This window comes from Drosophila grimshawi, unplaced genomic scaffold, assembly GCF_018153295.1.
Source record: "Drosophila grimshawi isolate 15287-2541.00 unplaced genomic scaffold, ASM1815329v1 contig_848, whole genome shotgun sequence".
Taxonomy (NCBI): Eukaryota; Metazoa; Arthropoda; class Insecta; order Diptera; family Drosophilidae; genus Drosophila; species Drosophila grimshawi.
Window position 1 is genome coordinate 18,032,658 of NW_025063692.1, and position 23,428 is coordinate 18,056,085.

The window sequence follows — 23,428 nt, forward strand, 5'->3', positions numbered from 1 at the left end:
GTTTCGTTAGGGGATACAATGATAGTAGCAAGAGAGCGATAGAACAAAACATATATAACATATTGTGAAATGCAACAGTGAGAGAGATAGATAGAGAGTGGGATAGACAGAGAGCGAGAGAGATCGAGAGAGAGAGAGAGATGGAGAGACAACAAAACATAATTAAAATGTAATGAAAAAGTGATTGGCGATTCTGCAAAGTTGATATGCTCAACAAGTTAGAGCAAATGAGAGTGGGGGGAGACGGAGAACAAGAGAGCAACATGCTGCCCAAAGGTTGAGCGAATGTGAGCCGGAGTGAACATGAGAGAGAGAGAGACAGAGAGAGAGAGAGAGAGAGAGAGAGCGTCTGAATAACAGTATGACAACAGCTTTAATGATTTTTCTATATATGTATATGTTTCTCGATTTGCAGTAAGTAATCAAAATGTATACATTAATTTTGAATGATAGAATTGGTTTTTAAATCGATATTTTATTTTCTATCGAAGGCTTTGTTCAATTGGTCAGATCCAAATTGATTTTGTTGTCAAGTCAGATAATAAAACAACGAAAATTGTAATCGAGACTCCGATTTTTCTTTGCACTTAAATGAATTGCCAAAATAAAATGCTGTCCAAGTGAAAATGGTTTTGATACTTTTACTGGGACATGAAGAAGGTGCATACATATCAAATTTTAGTTGTCCTGTCTAAGCTGATCAGATAATAATTCTATTAGTACTTATATCTATATATCGTCTAAGATTTAATAAAAAAAAGTAAGATGATAGTAAAAAACATTCCAATGAAAATGGCAAATGTGGATTTAGAGCTTCAGCGCACTGAACTAAATTATAAAGATAAATATGTATGTATATATACGGGCGTATTTCAATTTACGAAATAGTTAGAATAGTTTCCGTTTTTAACAAACAATCTTCCGTTTCCGGTATTGTCCATTTTGAAAATGGTAAACTTTTCCGCTTTTGCAAATTGGACATCGCCTAACATATGAAAATTGATGAAAATTGATCTTGCCAGAATATGCTGCGTTATAGTACAGTGACAGTGACAGCTGTGCTATTTAGCAGTTACAGTTAAAATTACTGGTTATCAATTAGAGTTTAGTATTGTTTGCTTGTGTGTGTGTGCGTGTATGTGTGTGTGTGTGTGTGTGTGTGTGTGTATGTATGGGTTAGTGTGTGTATGTGCTTATCTAATATATATAGTCTTGGTATTATTAGAGTCGCTTAACCGGAACACGTAACACGACAAGTATTCCCCAAGCACATCATTGCGTGCTCAATGACAGACAAACACAGAGCGAGCGAGAGAGAGAGAGACAGGGAGAGAGAGAGAGAGAGAGAGAGAGAGAGAGTGGAATGACAAACCGTTATTTCTTCGCTTGCACACTTGATTCTCGCCCTCTCCGGTACATTCGACATCCGCATTGGCCCCCGCCATAAGGGAGCGACACATGTCGGCATTCTCATCGGAGCCATCGCCGCAATCATCATGATTATCGCATCGATCACGGCAGGGTATTCCGAAACCATTGTCGCATGAGAACAAGCCAACATTCCCAATGCACTGATACTGTTCAGTTTCAGGATTCGGGGACTCGATGGGGGGCACAAACTGAGTGCCACAGAGTTCGGGAGTTTCATCGGAGCCATCGTCGCAATCGTTGTATCCATTGCAGATTTTCGAGCAGTAAGTGTGCAGTTTGTTTCCGCTCTCGCATTGGAAGCTGTCGGAGGAGAACCTACATGCGCTGGCATTTGGGAAGCTTATCGATCGGCTCTCGCATAGCTCCGGATCCTCATCGGACCCATCCGAGCAATCAATTTGGTTGTCGCAAATTTTCGAGCAATATATCATATAGGGACTGCCAGTATTACACATAAAATGTTCGTTCGCCGAATTGCATTGATTCTCTAGCTCAGCCGAATCATAATCCACATTCGGACTCGGATAGTCTTTCCGGCGACGCTCGCATAGCTCCGGATCCTCGTCAGAACCATTTTCACAGTCAACCAGTTCATTACACATGTTCGCACAGGGAAAACTGTCGCCGTTCTGGCAGACAAACTTATCGCTTTCCAGCGGGCTCACGCACTGATTATCTGCATTTTACCGGTTAAAAGTGTGTGTGTAGGTGTGTGTGTGTGTGTGTGTAGGTGTGTGTGTGTGTGTTTTGGGCATGTGAGTAGAGTTTTGTGCGTTTCTGTTTAGGGCTAAGAGTACTTTTTATTTACAGAGACAGATGGGCGCTACTTGGAGAAGCTTTTTAGGCAGATAGCTTTGTACAGTTTGTGGCAACAAGCATCGAGTAATAAATATTTAGTACGTTTTAGTATTACTCAATGTATAACACCCAAAGCAGCCAAATCCAAATTGGTGTTGCAGTGGAGGAGGGAACGGGGAACGGGGAAGGGGTAAAGGGAATTGGTAAATTGTATCGCATTTATGTGCAACTTACCCAACGCGTGGCGGAAGTAGAAGTCATCGCCGAGGGAGGCACTCTGATCGCCAATTTTATTGTAGTTCTGCAGCTGGGAGCGCAGCTTCTCCTCGAAATCCAAAACATTCGCCGGTATCTCCACATTGAGAATCACATTAATCTTGTACAGATCGGCTGTGCGCCTGATCAGCGAAAAGCAATAAATGAAACATTAAATTGGGAAAAGAGAGCAAGTGAATTAACATCGGGCTGCTAGAGATGGACACGTTTCGTATTTCTTCTTCTGCTTCATGTTTTTTTCTCTGTAATTTGTTGCTTTGTTGTAATATCTGTGCTTATTCAAAAACGTTTCTTTTGGCAAACTAAAAAGGTTCTTTAAATATGTTGAAGTACTATTTTGTTTCTATATTTCAAAATATTTGAACTAAGAATAATTGATTTGCGATAAGTAATATATTTGTAAAGTAGCGCTGAGAATGTGAAAAAGTGTCGTTTTCTTCAACAAAATAAATAAATAATATAATTAGATAATGAATATGTTTTTTTATATTATTATTTTATAAAATTATGACTTAGTAATAAGTACTAAGCATAATTTCTTATTGACGAGTACTAGCATTGACCTTCGACTCGATAAATAAATAATAAACATGTTAAATATTTATTTCAGCAAACTGCAATTATCATAGTTTGGCATTTGGCAATCAATAACAACATAAATATTCATTTAACTTGATTTGTTGTTTGAGACACGAACCTGCCACGGTACACGAAATCACGAAACGTACGCACTTTCCAGCTGCCGTCTGGTTGGCACTTGCCACAAAGAGTCTGCTGATAATTGACATACCTGACATGCAACAGAGTGCTGCGTATATCAACATCATCATCATCGCCCGGGTAGCTTTCGTGGAAGAGTTTACGGAGACCGTTTCGGATATCCTCGGTTAGATTGACAAACTGTTCGCTTAGCTTGTTGTCGAACTGCATCTGATAGGGCTCATTGACGGTGAATTGTGTGCGGTCTGTAAATGTAATAAAATGTGATTACGATTACGTTTCCGTTTCCCTTTTCCATTTCCTTTTCCATTTCCATTTCCAGTTGAACAACTTACAGATTAAAGTCTCCATGCCATCATTGCCGGAGCCAACATCGCTCTCGTAATCGTCAGAGGCGCGCTTATGGAGCAACGCACCATTCTGTCGCTTGCCCACCTGCTTCTTCTGGTTCTGTTTCTTGGCGCGCTTATGCCTGGGAGCATCGATTCCCTTGCCCTTGCCATTGCCAAAGAATCGGGTTAGTTCGCGACGCACTCGCCGCACACCCTTGTTGAACCAGTTGCCCTCGGCAACGGAATCGTCAATCAGGGGCGCAAATGCTTCCAGGCTGTCGGAGTCCGCGAAGGCCGTCTGATCCTCCAGATCGAAGAACATGTTGTCATTGTCATCGAGATTTGAGCTTTTCTGCAAGTGAAAGTCAATAATAACAGTAAGCAATTTGTTCTATATTTATAGCAAACGTTATGTTTAATTCGTCAACTAACTTAAGTTATGACTTTTGAATTTATATAATAAGAAAATGTCTGTTTTAATAAATAAACATTTATAACGCAAAAAAAGGCTAAACTCGAAAAACTTTCAAGCTCTTCGTGGGTTGTGTTCCATGCTAAGTGCTATGATGTATAGTTGCGCAAGCACTGTTCAGCTTAACAGCTTTTTAGCACAGTGTCGCGCACTGTTAAGTTTAACAGCAAAAGCTCGTTGCTGTGGCACTTGCGTTCCTTGAATTTACGGTGTGGTGAGTTTTCATTTATTCAAATTATTTTATATGTAATTTATAGAGGTATTTATCTCAAACACAATAAATAAGATATGCATACAAATTTCTGTTAATCAACATGACTACCTGCTCACCTGAATATTAAAATGTACACTTTTATTTTAAGCAACAATTAAATCGTGATCAAAAATCAATAAGTCAAATCGGCTTTTGAAGAAGTTTGAACTCTTATCTAAATGCGATTTTTTGTGTTGCTATTATGAAATTAGCTGTTCCTTTCAGTGTTGTGGTGCTCTTCTTCTTTTTGATTTGTTTTTACTGTGCGTGTGGTCGAATTTTGTTCTTGAGGAACTGAATTCAATGACTTGAACTTCTATAAAAAGCTCTTACGCAATTTGTGATTCAATAGAAGCACTTATTTCTCTTTCTTCTGTTTCTCGGTTTCTCTGTTTGTCTGCTTTTCGAGCCCTTAATCAGCCCGGCACCAAAATAACAAACTGTGAATTATTTCTTCTTCTGCATTAACTTCTTCAGCGACATACTGCTGGTCACTGTCAAACTGTAAGACAGGCATTCTCAAACTTTCGTATTCGATTTGTATTTCAATTTCAGTGCAATTTTCGTTTATTTATTTGTGTTTTTGTAGCATTTTCAGTAGCTCGAATATTTTCCAAGTGACCCATATTCTTGAAATATGTATGTGTTTTCTGTTTCTGACTTACTTCGGCTGCTGTTCAATTTATTGCTGTCTGATTGGGGCACAACAAGTTTTCGGTGTGGAGCGGAAACGGGGAACGGAGCGTGGAGTGTTGCTGGCTATTTTTACTCGGCCAATTGAATTCAAGTGTCAATTTTTTTTATGACTATTTACTTAACGTATTTTAGATTTTAGATTTCTTTGCTTATGACTATCCCCCATCGGCACTGTATACCCCGGCCCTGTGCCATACCCCCTGCAAGTAATCAACTCTGTCTGTGGTCCTACGTCATATTTGAATCGTGATTAGTGCAATGTCGAACAAACAACTTACAAATACATATTATGCCTCTCTTCGCCCTCTCCAAGATCGTATCTGTATTCTAGAAATTAAGTTTTCAAATTTCGAGCTCTTCATTCAATCATTAGTCATAATAAAAATTTAAGCACACATTATTATATTAATTATAGTTAAGTACCAAAAAAGCGATCTAACTAAAATAAACTATAAACTGTAATTACTTCAATTAATTGTAATTATTCGATGTTTGTAATTAATTACGCAGCCAACTTAACGCTGATGCCAGACCGCTTAACGTGGCTAAAACTCGCATTCCTTTCGTTCTTTTGTATGTATACAAAAATATCGTCACCTATATCTTTTATCTTTTTGTGGAGCCTCAGACAAAGGTGTATGGAATGTGGGCCAAATGTGCATTGAACAGACGGTATCCAGTCCCCCCCCCCACACACGCCTTGCCCCCCTCCACCGAATACTACACAACTCATTGATAACGCTGATAAGGTATGCACACGAAAATACGGGAATTGCGGGGAGTTGAAGCGGAATTGCAGGGGAATTGCCTGTTGCATTTTCATCAGTGTTGCTGCATTCAATCAGTGCATTCAGTCAGTTTTACGGATCGTATATACATATGAATGTGTAAGGTAAATGCAGCACTTGGAGTTCTGTGGAAATTGAATCAATCAAAAATCAAACTAAAAATATATAAACAACAAACCAACAAACAAACCACTCAAAACAAGGGCAACACCAACAACAACAAAGTTGAACAAACTTTTCAAAGTGTGTGCGGTAATTTTTCTCAGGCCTTTCGCTTTTGTTGTTGCTATTGCGGTTGCTGTTGCTTGTGTTCTGCTGTTGTTGTTGTTGTTGTTATTATTTTGTTGTTGTCATTTTGTTTGGCTGCTTTTATGGTTGATGCCTTTGTGCGTTGTCTGCGCTGCGTCTGCGACATTGTCTGGTCCCCCCAAAAAAACTGAAGAGACTAAGTAGTATGTACGTGTTGTGCTTATGCTATGTCTCTGCCATATATCGATAACAGTAACTCTGTTGGGATGGGGCAGCTGGCAGGGGGCAGGAGGGGGCGGAGGGGGCGGAGCGAATAGGCTTACTTTGAAAACTGCATAGTCACGTGCAGCGTGCTTGAACTTTTAGTTTTTGGCCTGTCTGCACCCTTGTCGAGGGTACTTTCATTTTGTCATGAAATGTGTATCGGTAAAAGGTATATACATACGTTCTTAATCGGAGTCACTAGATAAATGTATATAAATGTCTGTCTATCCGTCCTATCCGAATTTGTTGCTTTATAAGTACAACTCTTGCTGAATTGAATTTTCCAAAGTATCTGGACCAAATCTGCACAATATGCGTGTTATTAAGTTACTCAGATTTAGCAAATAAAAAAAATATCGATATCGCAACACTATATTATATATGTAGCTGCCATAGGAACAGTCCGTTGAAAGCTGAGTTTTGAGCAAACCGGAATTGTATTCGGAATCGGAACCGCATTTTCATCGATTGAATTTTGAAATCGAAATCGAAATTAGAATATAAATTCAGCATTTCTTAGAACCGCAAAACCGGAACCGAAAAGATCGAAACGATCCCGTTACTCAGGTGTATGTATGTGAATGTGTCCCCGTTCCAGATAGTATACAGACGGACATGGCTAGATTGACTCGGCTGTTAATTCGAATCAACACTGTACCGTTAAAATCAAGGTACCAAACACGTAATCGAATACCGTAAAAGCAGAATCCTTGCCGGCATTTTTAAGCTTTACGTACCAGAATCGAATTGGGAACCTAAATTGTATCGGGTTGACAGCCTGTCTTTAAGCTGTCACTTTTTCTGATAGATATCAGCAGATTAACTCCGGCGTACAAGGGCATGTAATATTCGGTGTGCCTAAGAAAAATGTTCTTTCACGTTTTGACAATTGTTGTTGCTGTTGTTTTGGATGTGCGTGTGTGTGTGTGTGTGTGTGTGTGTGTGTTTGTGAGAGTAAGCCTGTACATATGTACACTTCTCAATGGCAAATGGCAATGACTTTAAGAATGAGCAAAATGTTATAGATAGTGTAAAAAGTGAACAATATATTTTAAAGCCATTTCATTTATTTTTAATAACAGCACATTATGGTTATCGATGAATCGGCACATTAAACAGTCCACAAAAATCATTTGAATCATGCCATCAAACTAAACACTAAACCAAACAGTAGACAATTGAAGCAAATACGTAAGACAAATGTGCGAATATTAAATTGGCATAATTGGCACAGAATGTGTTTTCTTTGTTTATTATTTAGCGAATGAGTAGCAGGTTGCTCACGCAGTTCCCGTCAAACTGTAAACGCAGCATGCACCGCCCACGCGGTGTCTGTTGCATTTAATATATTGTTACGCATACGCAGCGTTAAACAAACAAGTAACGAGATCGAGCAACATGCGTGTGTTGACTTGCAAAATATTTGTGCAATTAGACGGACAACACGCAGATGTCTGCCTGAGAGATGAATGAGAGCAAATGTCCTTGAACCAATTGTCAGCATTATGAATTCTTAAGTGCCAGCACAAGGGAAAAAGGTGGCGATGCTTGGTGGGGGACCGTCACTTGTTGCTGACACAAATAACTATGTGCCACATACACACACACACACACACGCAAGTCGTCAAGGTCAATGTAGGTGTTTGTCATGCAAGTATTGCACTTCCCATGCCCCTGATTACTCGCCACCTTTCGGCAGGAGTTTGTTAAAATGACGCGTGCATTGAACCCGAACCCAAATGTGAGCCCAAAAATAGACAGCGCACAGAAATCAAAAGAGAACAAACAAAATCAAAGCCCAAAATGAAAAACCAAAAACCACAAAAATATTAATGCAATGAGACTTGGCTGGCAAATTGGGCCGGACCGACCCACAGACACATAGACAATGATTTTCGCTCATTTCCTACGAATACATACTGAACAAATTCTCACCCAAAAAAAAAAATATATATATATATATATTCAAAGAATCACAACTCGAATGGAGTGTGCTCAACAGGCAGTTATCCTCAGAATATAGATATACCTAAAGTAAGCCACAGCTTAACAAATCAGAACATCAGTTAAATATATAACCGCCGGAAATTTGGAAAATCGCCCCGAAAACTACAAAATTTTGATTGATTAAAAAAATTATTTTTAAATTTACGAAAAATATGTTTTAGAATTAGAAATGCAATTTTTTCATAATATGTACATTCTGAAAAATGTTTGGATTTGTGAAATATTAAAATATGAATATTCTATGTAAAATATAAAATGGAATTAGACATATTTTTTTAGTTCTAGAAAAATTTACCTTGTAATTAAGAAAAGGTAATTACAGGTTTTTAGAAAGACACAACAATCCTGTTCGGAAATATAGTTTGCAAAGTTTCATTGCAATTTATGTTAGAGCTTACGAAACTAGTCCTGGCTACAGGGTATATACAAATTGCAGAGCCCACAAATTCTTGCACCTCCATCACATCCCCCACCACGCCCCCACACACACCCACATTTGGCGGCTCATAAATTGTGCGGCACATGTGTGTGCTGGCAATTTATTTTCATCTAGTCTCGCATGTAGTCAAAATGTGAAAATCGCTTTTCGCCAGACAATTGCCGACAACACAATCGATTGCACAAAATACATGTACATATATATATATATATATACATAAATATATATAGAGGAAAAATTAATGCGCCGACTAACTGACTGACTCAGAAACATACAGTACCCCCCACCCTGCCCCGCATACCCAACCATATGCACAGACACAGTTGCAAAACTAAAGCAATGTTTGATTTGTTTTCTTTGCTGCAGGCCACAATTATAAGTAACGGGGTAAAAACATGTGAAAATTTGATTAAAAACTAACGTCAAGGTAATTGCCAAATGGCAAATGGCTAACAGACAGTTGTTGTTCTTGTTTTTAGTGCTGTTTCTGCCACTGCTCCTGTGCCTTTGTATGTGGCACATTGCGCATACGACGTGTGAGCCACAGACCAAAGGATTGGCCGAGACAGAAAGGGATTGTAAGCGGGAGTGAAGGTGTGTGTGTGTGTGTGGGGGGGGGGGATTATTGCAAGTATTTTGGTATTTGGAGCAAGTGCAAAGCAATTGACGCCTCGCAAAAAGATTACGCGATTTAAGTGCAGCGCGTCAATCTTCATCAGCAGCGGCGCGAATAAAGATAAAAAGATAGCCACAAAGGCTAAAATAAAAGCGAAATAAATACAAAAAAGTACATGAATATATATCTGAGTAGCTGAAATTTGAACCTACAACTTGGAGAAGAGGAACACATTGGGGTGGAGGTGTGGGACCTGGACACACACACTCACACACACACACATACACACACAGAGCAAATTGCATTTGGACATTGAGCCGGAATGCGATGCAATCCAAAGCGATGCGAGGCGATGCGATTAGCTGTTGCCAGGTCTCGTCGCAGCAGGAAGTATTTAGACTAAAAGATGCTTCAACTCAATTTGTGTGGATCTACACATGCACACACAATCACACACGCACATACACACACACACACACACACGTACACACATATATAGATATTTGCAAATTTGCTTTGGCTTTAATTAAACGGTGGATTTATGCAATTGCTTTGATTTAATTAGTTTTTATTTGCCCCTTTTTTGCCACATAGCCTTCTATGCGCGAGCTTGTGGCATTTTTTTTTTATCAGTGTAGGTGTGCAACAAACTTAAGGCTGGGATTGTGCCTCATCGAGGCTAGCCATTTAAATTAATTGATCCCATTGCAGTCGTTTTGGCATTGGCGAAATCCATGAAAGTGCCTTGCCAACTAAGCTATTAAATAATAGATGTATCTATGCAGTGACTCAATGGGAAAGTTTTCATTAGGAATTCAACGTATACAGTGCAATTTGCATCACTTCTTAACCCAACAAATACAATTGGTAATAGTATTACAGCATATTATCCGCTTCTTCATGGGGCAGTTCCTACAGAGTATTCTAGATACGACATAAAGTTAGGCCATTCAAGTACTACTTCTTAAAGTGCTGATGAACGACATAAAGTCCACGAATTTTTGCTTTTTGACGTAGTACTTGTCTGGACCTTACATATATATAATTATAAATAAATACGTATAAACAAGTTGAGGAATTTTTCACCTTAAAAAGTAGTACTTTAAATAAAATATTTCCTACTTTTATGGCGTTCTTCAGCACTTGAAACATGTGCTAAGCAATTTAATTGAGCACATTATTGAGATAAGTAAGCTGTACAATAATAACACTCTAACAACTTTAATACTTTATTATGTTGAAGATCTGCCAGTTCTAGCAATGCATTACAGCAAGTGGATATATAGAGGTATATCCAAAACGTATCAAAACTCATCTTCATTTATAAACTAACTGGTTTTTTCTTAACTTTAATTGTTGGGATTAAAGTTGAAACGTTCTTTAACCTGGCCAACCAACAACTGGTTATTGAATCACTTATGTTTTTAATTCGTGAAGACCCACAAACACTTCTCACGCTATCCATCTGCTGTGCGCCTTGGCTGGTCTGTCAGTCAGCTGAGTGTTTCAGGTAGTTTTTGATACATGCAACTGACCCAGTGACTGCCTGGCCCGCTGTCCCCAAGTCAACCTAACCCGACCCTCAAAGTCAACCCAACGCGAAGCATTATGCAGGCAGGAAATTAAATTCAATGTTACAACAAACAAATAGCAAACAATGCGCTTACTGGAATGTTGTCTCCTATAGAATATTATGCACACTCACACATAGATGGAGACAGATAAATAGAGAGAGAGAGAGAGAGAGAGAGGGAGGGAGAGAGTGAACGAGAGAGGGGGACAACCTGACAAGTGACACCTGCTTGCGAATTAGCCAGAGATCGTGGATAGCTATCATGTGGTCTCCAAATGTGGCATGAGAAAAATAACAAAGCCAAAGTTCAAACTGAACTGAAACTGTCGCAATCGCAATCGCAGCCGCAGCCGCAGTCGCTGACGTTGTCATTGTTGGGGTATATCATTGTTTTGAGCACTTGATAAATCTGTGCTGTTAGTTAGTTATACTGCCGCTCACACACACACACACATAGACACACATATTGTACCCACATACAATGTACAATATGCAACTCATTTAAATGTTGTGCCCCCGGAGCACGTTTCCTTTTCGCTGTAAAGCAGATTTGCTTTCTGCTGTCGTTCAACGATATTGAAGGAAAACACAACTTTGAGATATCCTGTGAGCTAATGCAAGTAGTCCTGGGTCATATATTCAATTAAATATTTTACAGCACATTATTTACAACTGATCATTCTACAATTTGAGGATATTTAGTTAAAGACCTTCAAAGCTTTAGATTTCTCAGTGTTTTCTCCTCAGAACGCACTAAGACGGGATTTAGAAAAAACATGATCTCAATTTGGAAAATTATGGATTAATTTTACACTACAACCGATTTTGTTGATCATCGAATTACCACGAATCTAGTTTTCAATCACTTCCACTTGGGTGGAAAATGTAAGTAGAAAATGCTGTGTGCAAAACTCAAGTTTTTGAATATTAATAAATAAAATATATACTGATATAAAAGATATTAAAAAGATTTTAATAAATAAATAATATTATTTAAATTTAAAATTAAATATATGAATTAAATTATATAAAATTTAAAGGTGGAAATTAAATTAAAAACATAATAATAAATAAATCGGGAGGCATTTAAGGATTAGAGAGACCCCAAAAAAATCATATATATGTATATATATAGATATATATATAGATATAGTCCAATTGATACTAAATATCAAGAACTCAGTTGCTGCTTAAGAATGATTCTAATTTGCACATAATTCCCTTTTCTGAAAAACTAAAATAATACAAATATGAAAGCGTGAAAAGGATAAACCTTTTTGTATGCCCTTTTCTACCCATTTAATGTCTACAGGGTATGCACAACTATGAGTAGCAGAATAGAAAGAAAATGATGGCCAGAAATGCCATCACGCCCGTTGACTGTTGATCCTGGCGCTTTGATGTTTTACAAAGTCGTCGTCGTCAGCAGAGGCAGCAGATTTTGTTTTCTGCAGCTTGCCACCGAAACTGAGAGACGTTGACGAGGTTGGTGGCCTGTGGCAAGTGTGGCACATCACATCACTTGGGCATGCGGTGCACGTTTTGGCAATTTCTCATAAAACAAACGACCATTAACGCCTTTAAGTTGTCGGCAGACTTTTGACGTGGCTCTACGTTTTGGTGGTTGGTTGGCTATGGGTTGAGCTACGAGTGGGTGGCTGGGTGGCTTTTTGGGTGGTTATTTCGACAGTGGCGCGTGTGCGGCTCCAGCAGCGTGGGTGTCACTTTGTTCGTGCCACATATTAAGTTGTCAGCCAGCGGCAAACCACAAAACACATTGTCAAGCGTGAATAGAGAGGGAGAGAAAGAGAGACGGGCAGATAGAGAGAGAGAGAGAGAGAGAGAGACAGATAGAGAGAGTAAGTGGGTGTGTTGGGTTGGCAAGTGAAGACACTTTTGATCAACTAAGCCACGTTTAATGGGCATATTTAGGCCGGCGCCTGGCTGCTGACCAGTTACGTTGCAACTGCCATCATGTGGCAACTATTGACTGATATGCATATGGTGGCAGACTCACACAATCTCCGACTCGCACAGACTCTCAGACAGGTGGCAAGTTGGCAGCACCAGCAGCAGCACCAGCATCAGCAGCAGCCATAACAAAGCCAATTTGCGTGCGTAATTTGTGGCACTTAGACGCTACGTGCCGCACGGCGATGCCACTGTTAAAGAGATGCGGCTACCAGGTGGCAACGTCTTACGCCTTGTCATTTGTCTGCATTAAGTTGTTTTCCGCCACCACACCCCACTCCAGCTAACTTGTTTGAGCATTGAGCATTAGCTACTTGACCTGGCCAAGAACGGGTCCATACGACCAACCTCCAGCATCCCCCTGCTGGCCAATTGTACGTAATTAATGTGGCCAATTAGCTTCCAATTTGCCACCAATTTTTGAAAAAGAAAGTGCTTTGCATTCGCAGCAAAAATATATATGCAGCACTTTCGAGTGGTTAACTTCTGCATACCCTGCATATATTATATGAGTATCACAATCCACAAAATCAAGTTAATCTAGCTAAGATGTGATTATTATGATAACTATTTGTGTATAATTTGTACTCATATCTATTATATTATGTATATGCATATAGGGCATGTGTTAGTCCAGCACAGTCAACTAGGGCCACTTAACTTGTTTTATAACACATTTAAGTTAGTTGTTATGTCGGAACTTGACTTTATGAGCTGCGTACTGAACTCAAAGTACTAAAATGAATTTCCAGCTAATTTTAGGTATATTAAAAAATAAAATCACATCGTTAGTTAAAAGCAATTTTCACTTTAGACCATTTACGCTGACCTTATATGCTATATATATATATATATATATATATATATATGTATATATATATGCGTGTGTGTGTGTTTATATGGGCAATTTGATATTTGAGCAAAATCTGGCGAACTCTTCACACGTTTTTGGCTTTATGATTATTATGATCTTTATGCTTTATATTGCCTCTCGTAGCTTCTTCTTATTCATCATTTTGTTTTTACTGAATTTTTTTTTCGCGGTATTTGGTGTACTTTATTGTTACAACGTTTTATGTGCAGTTTTAATGTAGCGTATTTTTCATTCCTGTTTTTTTTTTTTTTGGTTTTGGTTTTTGCGTGTGTTTTGTATTTTGTAATAATCGTATTGTCGGTGCTCAGTCGTTTGGTTTTGAGATTTTTATGTCTCTACGTTTGAGTCATCTTTTTATGGCAGCTGCTCAGCAAATTCACCACGTGTATATTGTGTGTGTGTGTGTGCGTGTGCGAGTGTGTGCGGCATTGCTATAAATGTTGCATTCCTATGTTTTGAGTTGCTGCATACATATTTATAGAAATGACTTCAGGCCGGCATCATCTATGCAAATACAAATTTGCTGCAACACAACCAAAACAAACTGGAATACGAAGAACAACCAGTTGAAAGTATGCAACAGTTGTGGTTGCAATGTGTTCAAGCCTCTGCAGAGACTGAAGACGCTGTTCCTCTGTTTATAGAAGATTATCGTTTTGGCAAGATTTTGTTCTGTTTTGGCAAGCCTGCCCAACTTTGAAACTAAGCTGCTTGCTCTGACCCTTGCTGAAAATTGCTTACTTTTGCGTTTAGGGCTGCCCTGAAACCTGAGCTCAATTAGTCGTAAGTAATAACCAAAAAACACTAGAGACGCAGAGGCCAAAGCGCAGGTCAGAGGCACAATCTGAGTTATGGTAGCAGCAACCATATTTTTGGCTTCCGTTTGGCGCTGACTTAATTACTTCAATAGCAGAGCTTGTTTCGGTTCTAATTTATCAAACTTTGGCAAGTTGGCCTCTATGCAAAAAAAACAACAACAACGACGACGATAACAACAAGACCTCGTACAGTTTGGCTATCGGAGTTAAATTCGCCTGCTGCTGCTGTTGCTGTTGATGTTGCTGTTGCTATTGCTGAACTTCGAGTCTGCGGCGCAATTAGCAATCTGACCTTTTAACCCTTTTGCGGGCCCACCATAATGGCAGCCAGACGACCTTGTTACCACAGCGACTACAAGTCGCAACAAGGGCAAGGGAGGGACTGGGGAGCAGTAAATGCAGATGAGGTACGCCAGTTGAGCTGCAGCGTTCTGCAGCTGTCATGTGGTAACATGAACAACAGCAACAACATCAACAACAACAACAACAAAAAGCTGACAATCATCATGGCAAATGTGGCATTTGAATGTCAACGAATGATGTTAAATGAACTTGGCGATTATATATCATAACAAACAAGTCTTCCGCACGTTTTTCTGCTCTTTGAGTTTCATTAAATTACCATATCTCAAAAGTAAAACGTCCTCTGTGCCACGCTTGAAACTGTGACGGTGACACCAGTGCTGTTAAGCATCCAAATAAAAATATTTTTAATTCGAAAAGTAGCTGTAGTTTATTGGTACATATGTCATTGCAATATATATAATCTTGAATTTTCCTTTCACTGCAAATTGGAAATTACATTTTACCTTTTAATTTTATATAATTTAACTCGTAACTTTTATTTTAATTTTCATTTATTAAGACCCGATTTTAGTCCATACTAAATAAATGTAAAAAAAATAAAATTATACGAGAAAAAAATGTCTTCAAATTCGAAATAATATTTGCCATTTTTATAATAATAAATTATATTATGATTTATTTTCCATTTCTAATTTATGTGTTCTGTACATTACGTGCAGTGTTGTAAAATAATGTGATGCGACAGCGGCAATATTGTTCTTGCCAAAGTTAGACACATTGATTTACAAACATTAGTCAACAGTCAACACGACCGCAGTAAGATACTTGAGTCACTGCCACAAATCAAACAGTTAGTTGATAACTGTTTGGCCAGACTTATATACATGTGTGCATTTGTATTTTAGTATGCATGTATAAATAGCTAAAGCCAACTGTACTAACTTGCCTTCTGTCTGTCTGTATTATTCAGATAAAAGATAGTTGATGGAAAACTAAATTTATAAATGCAAATATTGAATGTGTGCTTAAAGGTCTTCGCAATGCAGTACATTAATTAATACTGATGCAACTAAAAATAATTTGGATCAGCTAACAGCTGATCAGCTCAGAAAATAAATAAAAACAACCTTCAGTTAAGATGCTCAATCTCCTTAGAAGACTCTTAACTTACATTACAGCATTATGCAACACTGCTAATACATATTTAATGGAGAGTCAGCACTTTGATTAAAGTGTTTTGCACTTGGCTTAAATTTGTGCAATTAGCACAAAGAGCTACAAAATTCCAAAATGAAAGAAATAAAATTAAAATGAAAATCGCGTCACAGTTGCCGGCATAGACATCAGAAATCGATGATGTCATGGAGTATAGCCGATATGCATATGATATCATAGCCGACAGCGTTGCTCTTGCTGTTGTTGTTGTTGTTGTTGTTGATGTGGTTGTATCAGAATTGCTGTCGCTGTTGCAATTGCAAGCCATAAATCATGATGCTCGCCCCTGGCGCTAAGCTGCATGCAACTTGTGTTTATGTGCAATTAGCTGCGGCTATTGAATACTATTTCTTGACTTGTCGACTGCAAATTTGACTTCAACTTGGCCGACAGCCAAGTTGCTGATCACCAATCGCCAATCACCGATCACCGAACATCGATCAAAGATCATCATTATCATCAACATCAGCATCAGCATTTGTATTATGATCATGATGAACATAAGCTGCAAGCTTTCGTTGTTATTTTTCGGGCATCCATTAATCAAACACAGCCGCAAATCGCAAATCGGCCATCAAGATGCTAACAGCTAAATTATATGTATTGGCCAAAACAGACAAAGCTGCACTCGAGCTGGAAGTCAGCGCCAGCGCTCGCTCAAACGCCGGTTACAGTTAGTCAGTTAGTCAGCGAGCAGCTGTTAGCCACTTTTGCCGGTGGCCCGATGCATATCGTAAATGGCAGCAGCCGCGCGCCGAACGCTGCTCGCCGAATGCCGAATGCCGTTCGACGAATGTCGATTACCGAATGCCGGCTCTGACGATGACGATGACGACGGCGACGGGGATGACCCTGACGCTGAGGTTGACGCTGACGCAAACGCTGACGGTGCCGACGCCTTTGAGAGGATGACGACGTCGCCGTGTGGAGCGTGTTTAATTGCGTGCAATTTATTTTAGGCCCGTCCGAAGCTACCAATTTACAAATACACACACACACAAACACACACACACACAGAGAGACATAAGGAGAGACAGACAGTTAAAGAAATATATATACACACACATACACCTAAGTGTACAGGATGACTTGGCTACAAGCTAATTTCGAACTGACTCTTTTGACTCTTAATTTGTAACTCATAATCTGATGATCTTAATTTTGATCATGGTTTTTCCTTTAGATGCAATATTACACAACTGAAATCGAATCGATAATAAAATAAAAATTGTATAAGCAAAATGATAGTTTATCACTTAAGGATATACTACGAGTTTTGTATAAGACTTATACTTTATTATTGAATGGGTTAAAAAAGGTTTGTTAGTCCTGATTATTGCCTGAGTCAAATTTAAGCGAGTTTTAAAAATTCAAATAGTAGCTTGTACAGTTTGCAGGACTTTATGTGAGTACCATTCCTAATTAATCCCATCTTCATTTGAAAACATGCAACACATTACAGAAGACGTCTCCATTAGGTATATATATATAATTGAGCACCACTTGATGAGTCCATATATCCCTATTTTTTAAGTCTTATATTATATATATATGTATAACACTTTTTGCTGCAGCCAGGTCAGACATGACCGGATTATATAGTTGTCAAAGCACACTTAGCTTAGATACGCAGACGATTGCATACGCTTGTCGATCGTAGTTAATCTGCTGGCATCTAAATATAGACATAGACATATATGCCACACATTTTGACAGAATATAATATGGAATGTCGAATATTGTCTACGCAGCAGGACGAAAATATTTCAAGCTGAAAACAATAATTTATTTGCCATTGGGTTAACTTCGGTCGACAAGGGTTTCTAATCTGCGGCATTTGCCCGAATTTAGTTTAGGCAGTCAACACTGTACTTGCCTTCTAGTATCTAAATAAAACACAAATAATATCTGTGGCTTTTGGTGTTCCCATGTGTGTGTGAGTGTGTGTGTGTGTGCGTCTGGGAGGGGTAGGCACAATATTAATGTGTATGCAAATACATATGTACATATATGCATATAATATGCAATTTTCATTCGGCTTAGCATTATTGCAACTCATTAGGCACGCACAGACGACAGATGACAGACGACTGCAATTGTGACTGTAACTGTGACTGCAACGCCGACTGCGACTGCGACTGCGAGTGCGACTGGCGACGGCATCGAGTCAGTGGCTCCGTTGTAGGTCAGTCTGGCGACTGTTGGCTGTTGGCGCTGTAACTGTGACTGGTGGCAGCTAACTGCTAACTGCTAACTACTAACTGCTAACTGGTGACTTGGGTGACTTGGGTGACTTGGGTGACTGAGACTCGTGACAATGTGGTATACTCGTATTTTGGGTGACGACGGAGCTGTCAACGCTGAAGGCGTCAAGACTTCGACGATGCTTCACAGTCCACTTGCGTTATGCCTATGTCTAAGCTTTAAACTAAATTACCTGACCGAGTCTCTATGTACACACTTGTGTACACACACACATACATACATACATACATTAGTGGATATATGGATATATGGTCAGCAAGTTGGCATAGTTGAGTGATTGTTTAAAAGCCGCAGCAAAAGTTTTAATTTTATTATTATTTGTATTTCAGTGTTTTCGTTTTCGTTTTCTTTTTTTATGTTGTGTATGTGTGTGTCTGTGTGAGTGTGTGTGTGTGTGGGTGTGTGTGTGCTGCTGCTAACTTCTTCATGGGCATTTGCCAAGACGAAACACTGCACTACAAGCATGCGAATTGTGAATTGTGAGAGGTGCTTTGGGAATCTGAGTATGGCTTTGAATATGAATTCTACACCCTCAAATGTGTGTGTGTTTCGAAATACGATCTCTGTGCAAAGTAAGACCAAAAATAAAGTTTACTGAACTTGACGTTCAAGTGTCAATGTACTCTGACTAGTAAATGAACTCACTACATATATACATATATACATACATACGAAAATATATATGTATAAGTTAATCAAACAATTTCTAATGTGGAAATTCAATATGCAATAAATATAGAAAACATTTTGTACATCTTCAATTACACTCGCTCAATTAACGCTAACATTCATAGTCTGCATTAATTGGCACCAAGCATTCATTATCTGATCTCGTCCAAGTCTACAAATATGCTAATGCAAACATTTATATGTAGATGGCATAGCATACGAATAATGTTATTTAATTTAAGCATTTTAATATTATAGCATGGCTGGCATATGTAATTGAACATGACATATATGTAAATCGTGCGGCAGTCAACCGATCAAGATGTCTCATTATGCTAATGCCAACATTAGCGTGCATCATATAATCGAACAATCATATTCAACACAATATAATCTGTTTATGAGTGACATTTATCTATAATGAAGAATGAGGCAAAAATAGCTGGATAGCTTTATTAATAGTCTGATGCCATCATGCCCAACATTTCGCACATTCACATTCCTTACATTCGGTGTCCTTAAAGAGCGAAAAGTTTGTTTTGCTTGTACTTTAATAAAAATATCAACTTTTTGTGGCATTGATATTGCCATACTTTGCCAAACTTACATACGAAATTCGAAATTCACAACATACTTTACGAATGTTGAATGTACAGAATGTGTTCTATGAAAATGTGCAGACAACATACCTGACATTCGAGAATGTTAGAAATGCTAAAAATAGACAATAGCTGAATATTGAGTGACATTTCAAGAGCCTTGTAATAATTCATAATATTTCAATAAACTGATGGAAATACGACGAAATAACAATTTGCATTCTACGAGAACAAGCAAAGATCAGGCTAGGCTCGAACGAGGTGTATTATTGTGTATTTCATTGCAGTTTCGGGAGGTAGACAGAGATGCAGACAGAGACTGAAGTTAAGACGGTAATGAGCGTGCTACTTAAAATTGACTCGCCGATGATTTACACACATGAGCAGCCGTAAAGCTAGTAAAACAACAGCTGAGCCATCGATCATACTTATTGTTGCTGGATGCTGACAGTTTTTCCTTGTCGTGTCGCACTGAGTGAGAGACGCACATTTGGTCGACAGTCTGTCTGACAGGGTTTGTTTTTTTTTATCCTCCATAGTTTTTCCCATTCTTTTCTGTTTTGGTTTTTGAGGCCACTGCGTTTGCTTATTTGCGGGGACAGTGTAAACGGCGTCTGTGCTCCACTCCGCTCCATTCCGTCCATATCAATAAATTAAATATTGACGTAGCAAACGCAGCCGGCGATTAAGTTATCTAGAAATACTGAGCCACGCCAAGGCCCATACATTCTCCCCCCGCAGACAGACTGAAACGGAACCCGCGCCAAGTAAAGTCCACAGACTCATGGGGCTCAGGCAGTCGCTGGGAGCAGAGCAATTTATACGCAGTTCCAGCTTATCGCTTGCCCCGATATTACCTCATCACCACAAATCGCATACGAATAATATAAACACAAAAACAAAAAGAAAACCGATATGAAAATTCATCAGCGGAATCAATCAAATTGTCCAACAAAAAAAAAAAAGGCAAAAAAACACACTTGCGGCCTACCAAATTGTTTTGAGCCATAAAAACTAAAAGCGTATGCAAAAGGCATCCAGAATTGCTAATATGGTCGGGGAGAGAGGGGTATGGAGGCATAGAAGCTGCATAAATTAATGGCCACTCGAAGACCATAAGGAAGCCACACTTCAAGCCAGTCTCTTGACTGAAATCGCGATTAGTGATTGTTTACCCCAGTCCCCTCGCACCCCTTCCTTCCTCCCGCCCACCCCCTCCACCCACCTCTTCTTCTTTATTTTTAGCAACGTGTTTGGCGCATTAAGTGGGCGCTGGTTTTGATTTCAGTTTCGCTGACAGCCCAAACATGCAAAGCACGTTGCCGTTGCCCATGCAAACAAGTCAACAAACAAGCAACAGGCGAGAAGAAATGGTTGACTAACACATACCCTGCTGTGCCAAATTCAATTTAAATTTAAATACCTAATGAGTCAATCAGCCAATATATCTATTTTTAATTTTGTTTTTCTGTTTACCCCTTCCTCGATTTACCTCTTATTATTTATTTTAACTTTAACTCTGACGGTATCTCCCTTGTAATCAAGCTGTTGATATTTCTTAAAGGTATACACCCCATAGACTTAGAGCTTGGTTCTAGTCATTTACATGCGTTCAACATAATCTTTGTCTTAGCCATTTTATGCGTCAAGAGTCGTTAAAGACGACAGCCCAGCTGAAAATGAAAGCATGCTAAAAGTAAGCTAAGTACGTGGCTGACAATCATATGGATAATTAAACAAGAAATAAATAAAAACAGGAAATGTGCACATTTAGCAAGAAGACCAAAACTAGCACCTTAAAATGTCAGAGCATTTTTCACAAATACTTGGGCCTACGAAACACTGCTAATACTAACCCAGTCAAAAGTTGAAAATTACAAAATATATATATTAAAAAAAAAAATGAACCAATGCGTTGATTTTTATTGTTGTTGTTATTGTTGTCGTTTGCTCGAAAACAAAACTAACCTCATAATGTGGTTGCTAAGAATGGGGTTCATTATGTTGCAGTCAGTAGGGGTCGGGGTGTGGACTCCACAGATTGCAGGTGCCCGAGGGCAAAACGGGGTGCCGCCTGCCGCCTCGAGTGCAGCAGTCAACGCTGAACAAAGGTATTCCCCTCGGCTCTGCTCTGCTCTACTCTGCTGTGTTAAACTGCAGTTGTCGTCGTCGCCAAGTGCAACGTCATCCTGCTTATTAAAGGTATTACACCTACACAACACACAACAGACAACACACAACAACAACGACAACAACAACAGCAGACAACAAGTAAACGTAATTACTAGAGGAGACCCAGACTCAGACTCAGGCTCAGTTTCTGCGCTTGAGTCCCAATTAGAGATGCGCACGTGAAAACAGATTCGAGCTATGTGGAAATAATCAAAAAACAAACCAAATTTTGGCAATGAAAATACAAATATAATTGATTATAACAGCGATATTTTTTATTTGAATGTTATACTATCCATATCCATATGCTACTACTGTCCTCTACATTATTAAACATAAGGTAAAGCTGAATATTTCCAATGAGTTTAGGTTTGGCAAGAGAATGCTTGAAAGCAAACGCCGTCAGAGTTTAATAAGTTCAAAATCTAGTTAAGTTTGTGCTTCTAAACAAGACTGGGTAATTGGGGGAAATAGTGCCACAAATTTGATTGCTTATAAGTTGTTTTTTTTTTCGATTCACAGCATCCGTTCAGTTGTTGTACAAAATAAAAAAAATGTAAAAAATCACCTGACCTGAAGAGGCACGAAGAAAAAAACCTTTTTGAATTAATTTGAATTAAAAATTGTCGGCAAAATGTTTAAACGAATGCATTATTCATTTCGAAGTGAAGGAGTACAAAACGTTGAACTGCATAAGTTACTTTTGAATTTAAACAATAAAGAATACAACTCGTTAAAATTCAAAACAAAACTAAATGTCTTTGCTAGAATTTGGCATGGTGAGTGTATGTTTGTTTTATTTGAAGTTCGTGTCATTTAGGAAATAACAAAATAAATGAAACACGTGCGCATCTCTAGTTGCAACCTCAATAGCTGCCCCTGCCCCTTTCCCTGTCCCTGCCACTGCCTCCTCATCTTCATCTGCTTTAGCCGCAGTTGTCGTCTCGCATCTTTGTAGACCTCCTTGTCATTGTCACAGCATCTCAGTAACACGAGTGCTGCTAACACTGGAAAAGGGGGCCGGAGGTGGAGGGGTATGTGTGTGCCTCTTGAGCGGCTTGTTGATTTCTTTAGCGCATTGCTGCACATTTACCCAGAAACTCTAAAGAGGTGCATGACTGGGGGCGAGTGGCGCAAGGAGAAGCCGCAAAATGAGTTATTTCTTCTATGTTTCTAACACTTGAACTGCATTAGCGTAAGCTGCGACTGCAACTGCAACTGCAACTGGAACTGTGACTGCGACTGCGACTGCGACTTATGAGTGACACTCAGCACACGCCCCATTCCTCGCCATCTATCACTCTCTCTCTCTCTCTCTCGCTCTATCTATCTATCTCTCTCTCTCACTCTCGTTATCTGATGTGTTAGCAAGTTTGAACTGCTGACAATGCCGGCCAAAAACAGCTCTGAGTCCAAAGTTGCAAAATAATTTCGACATTTGTTTGATGGCGTCATAAAAAAAAAAAAAAAACAAAATTTACATTTGTTCATTAGCGCGTTTTCGCATATGTGTTTTTCTAATATGTTTTCAAAGTTAACAAACTACACATGCATTTATGTATTTCATTATTGCTATAATGATTTGCACTAATTGCAATCATAAAAATCTACAAAATAAAAATTAT

General features: G+C 38.9%; 1 protein-coding gene across 1 annotated transcript in view; it reads right to left on the reverse strand.

Annotated features, from left to right (window-relative positions):
• The window catches only part of LOC6564658 (prolow-density lipoprotein receptor-related protein 1), a 37,294-nt gene that overhangs the window by 2,120 nt on the left and 11,746 nt on the right, over window positions 1–23,428 (reverse strand). Inside the window, exons 2-5 of the mRNA XM_032738137.2 lie at window positions 3,561–3,909; window positions 3,296–3,470; window positions 2,464–2,627; window positions 1,373–2,107 (exon numbers count right to left, since the gene is read on the reverse strand). Coding sequence (XP_032594028.1) covers window positions 1,373–2,107; window positions 2,464–2,627; window positions 3,296–3,470; window positions 3,561–3,909 — 1,423 coding nt within the window. The remainder of the gene's footprint in view (window positions 1–1,372; window positions 2,108–2,463; window positions 2,628–3,295; window positions 3,471–3,560; window positions 3,910–23,428) is intronic.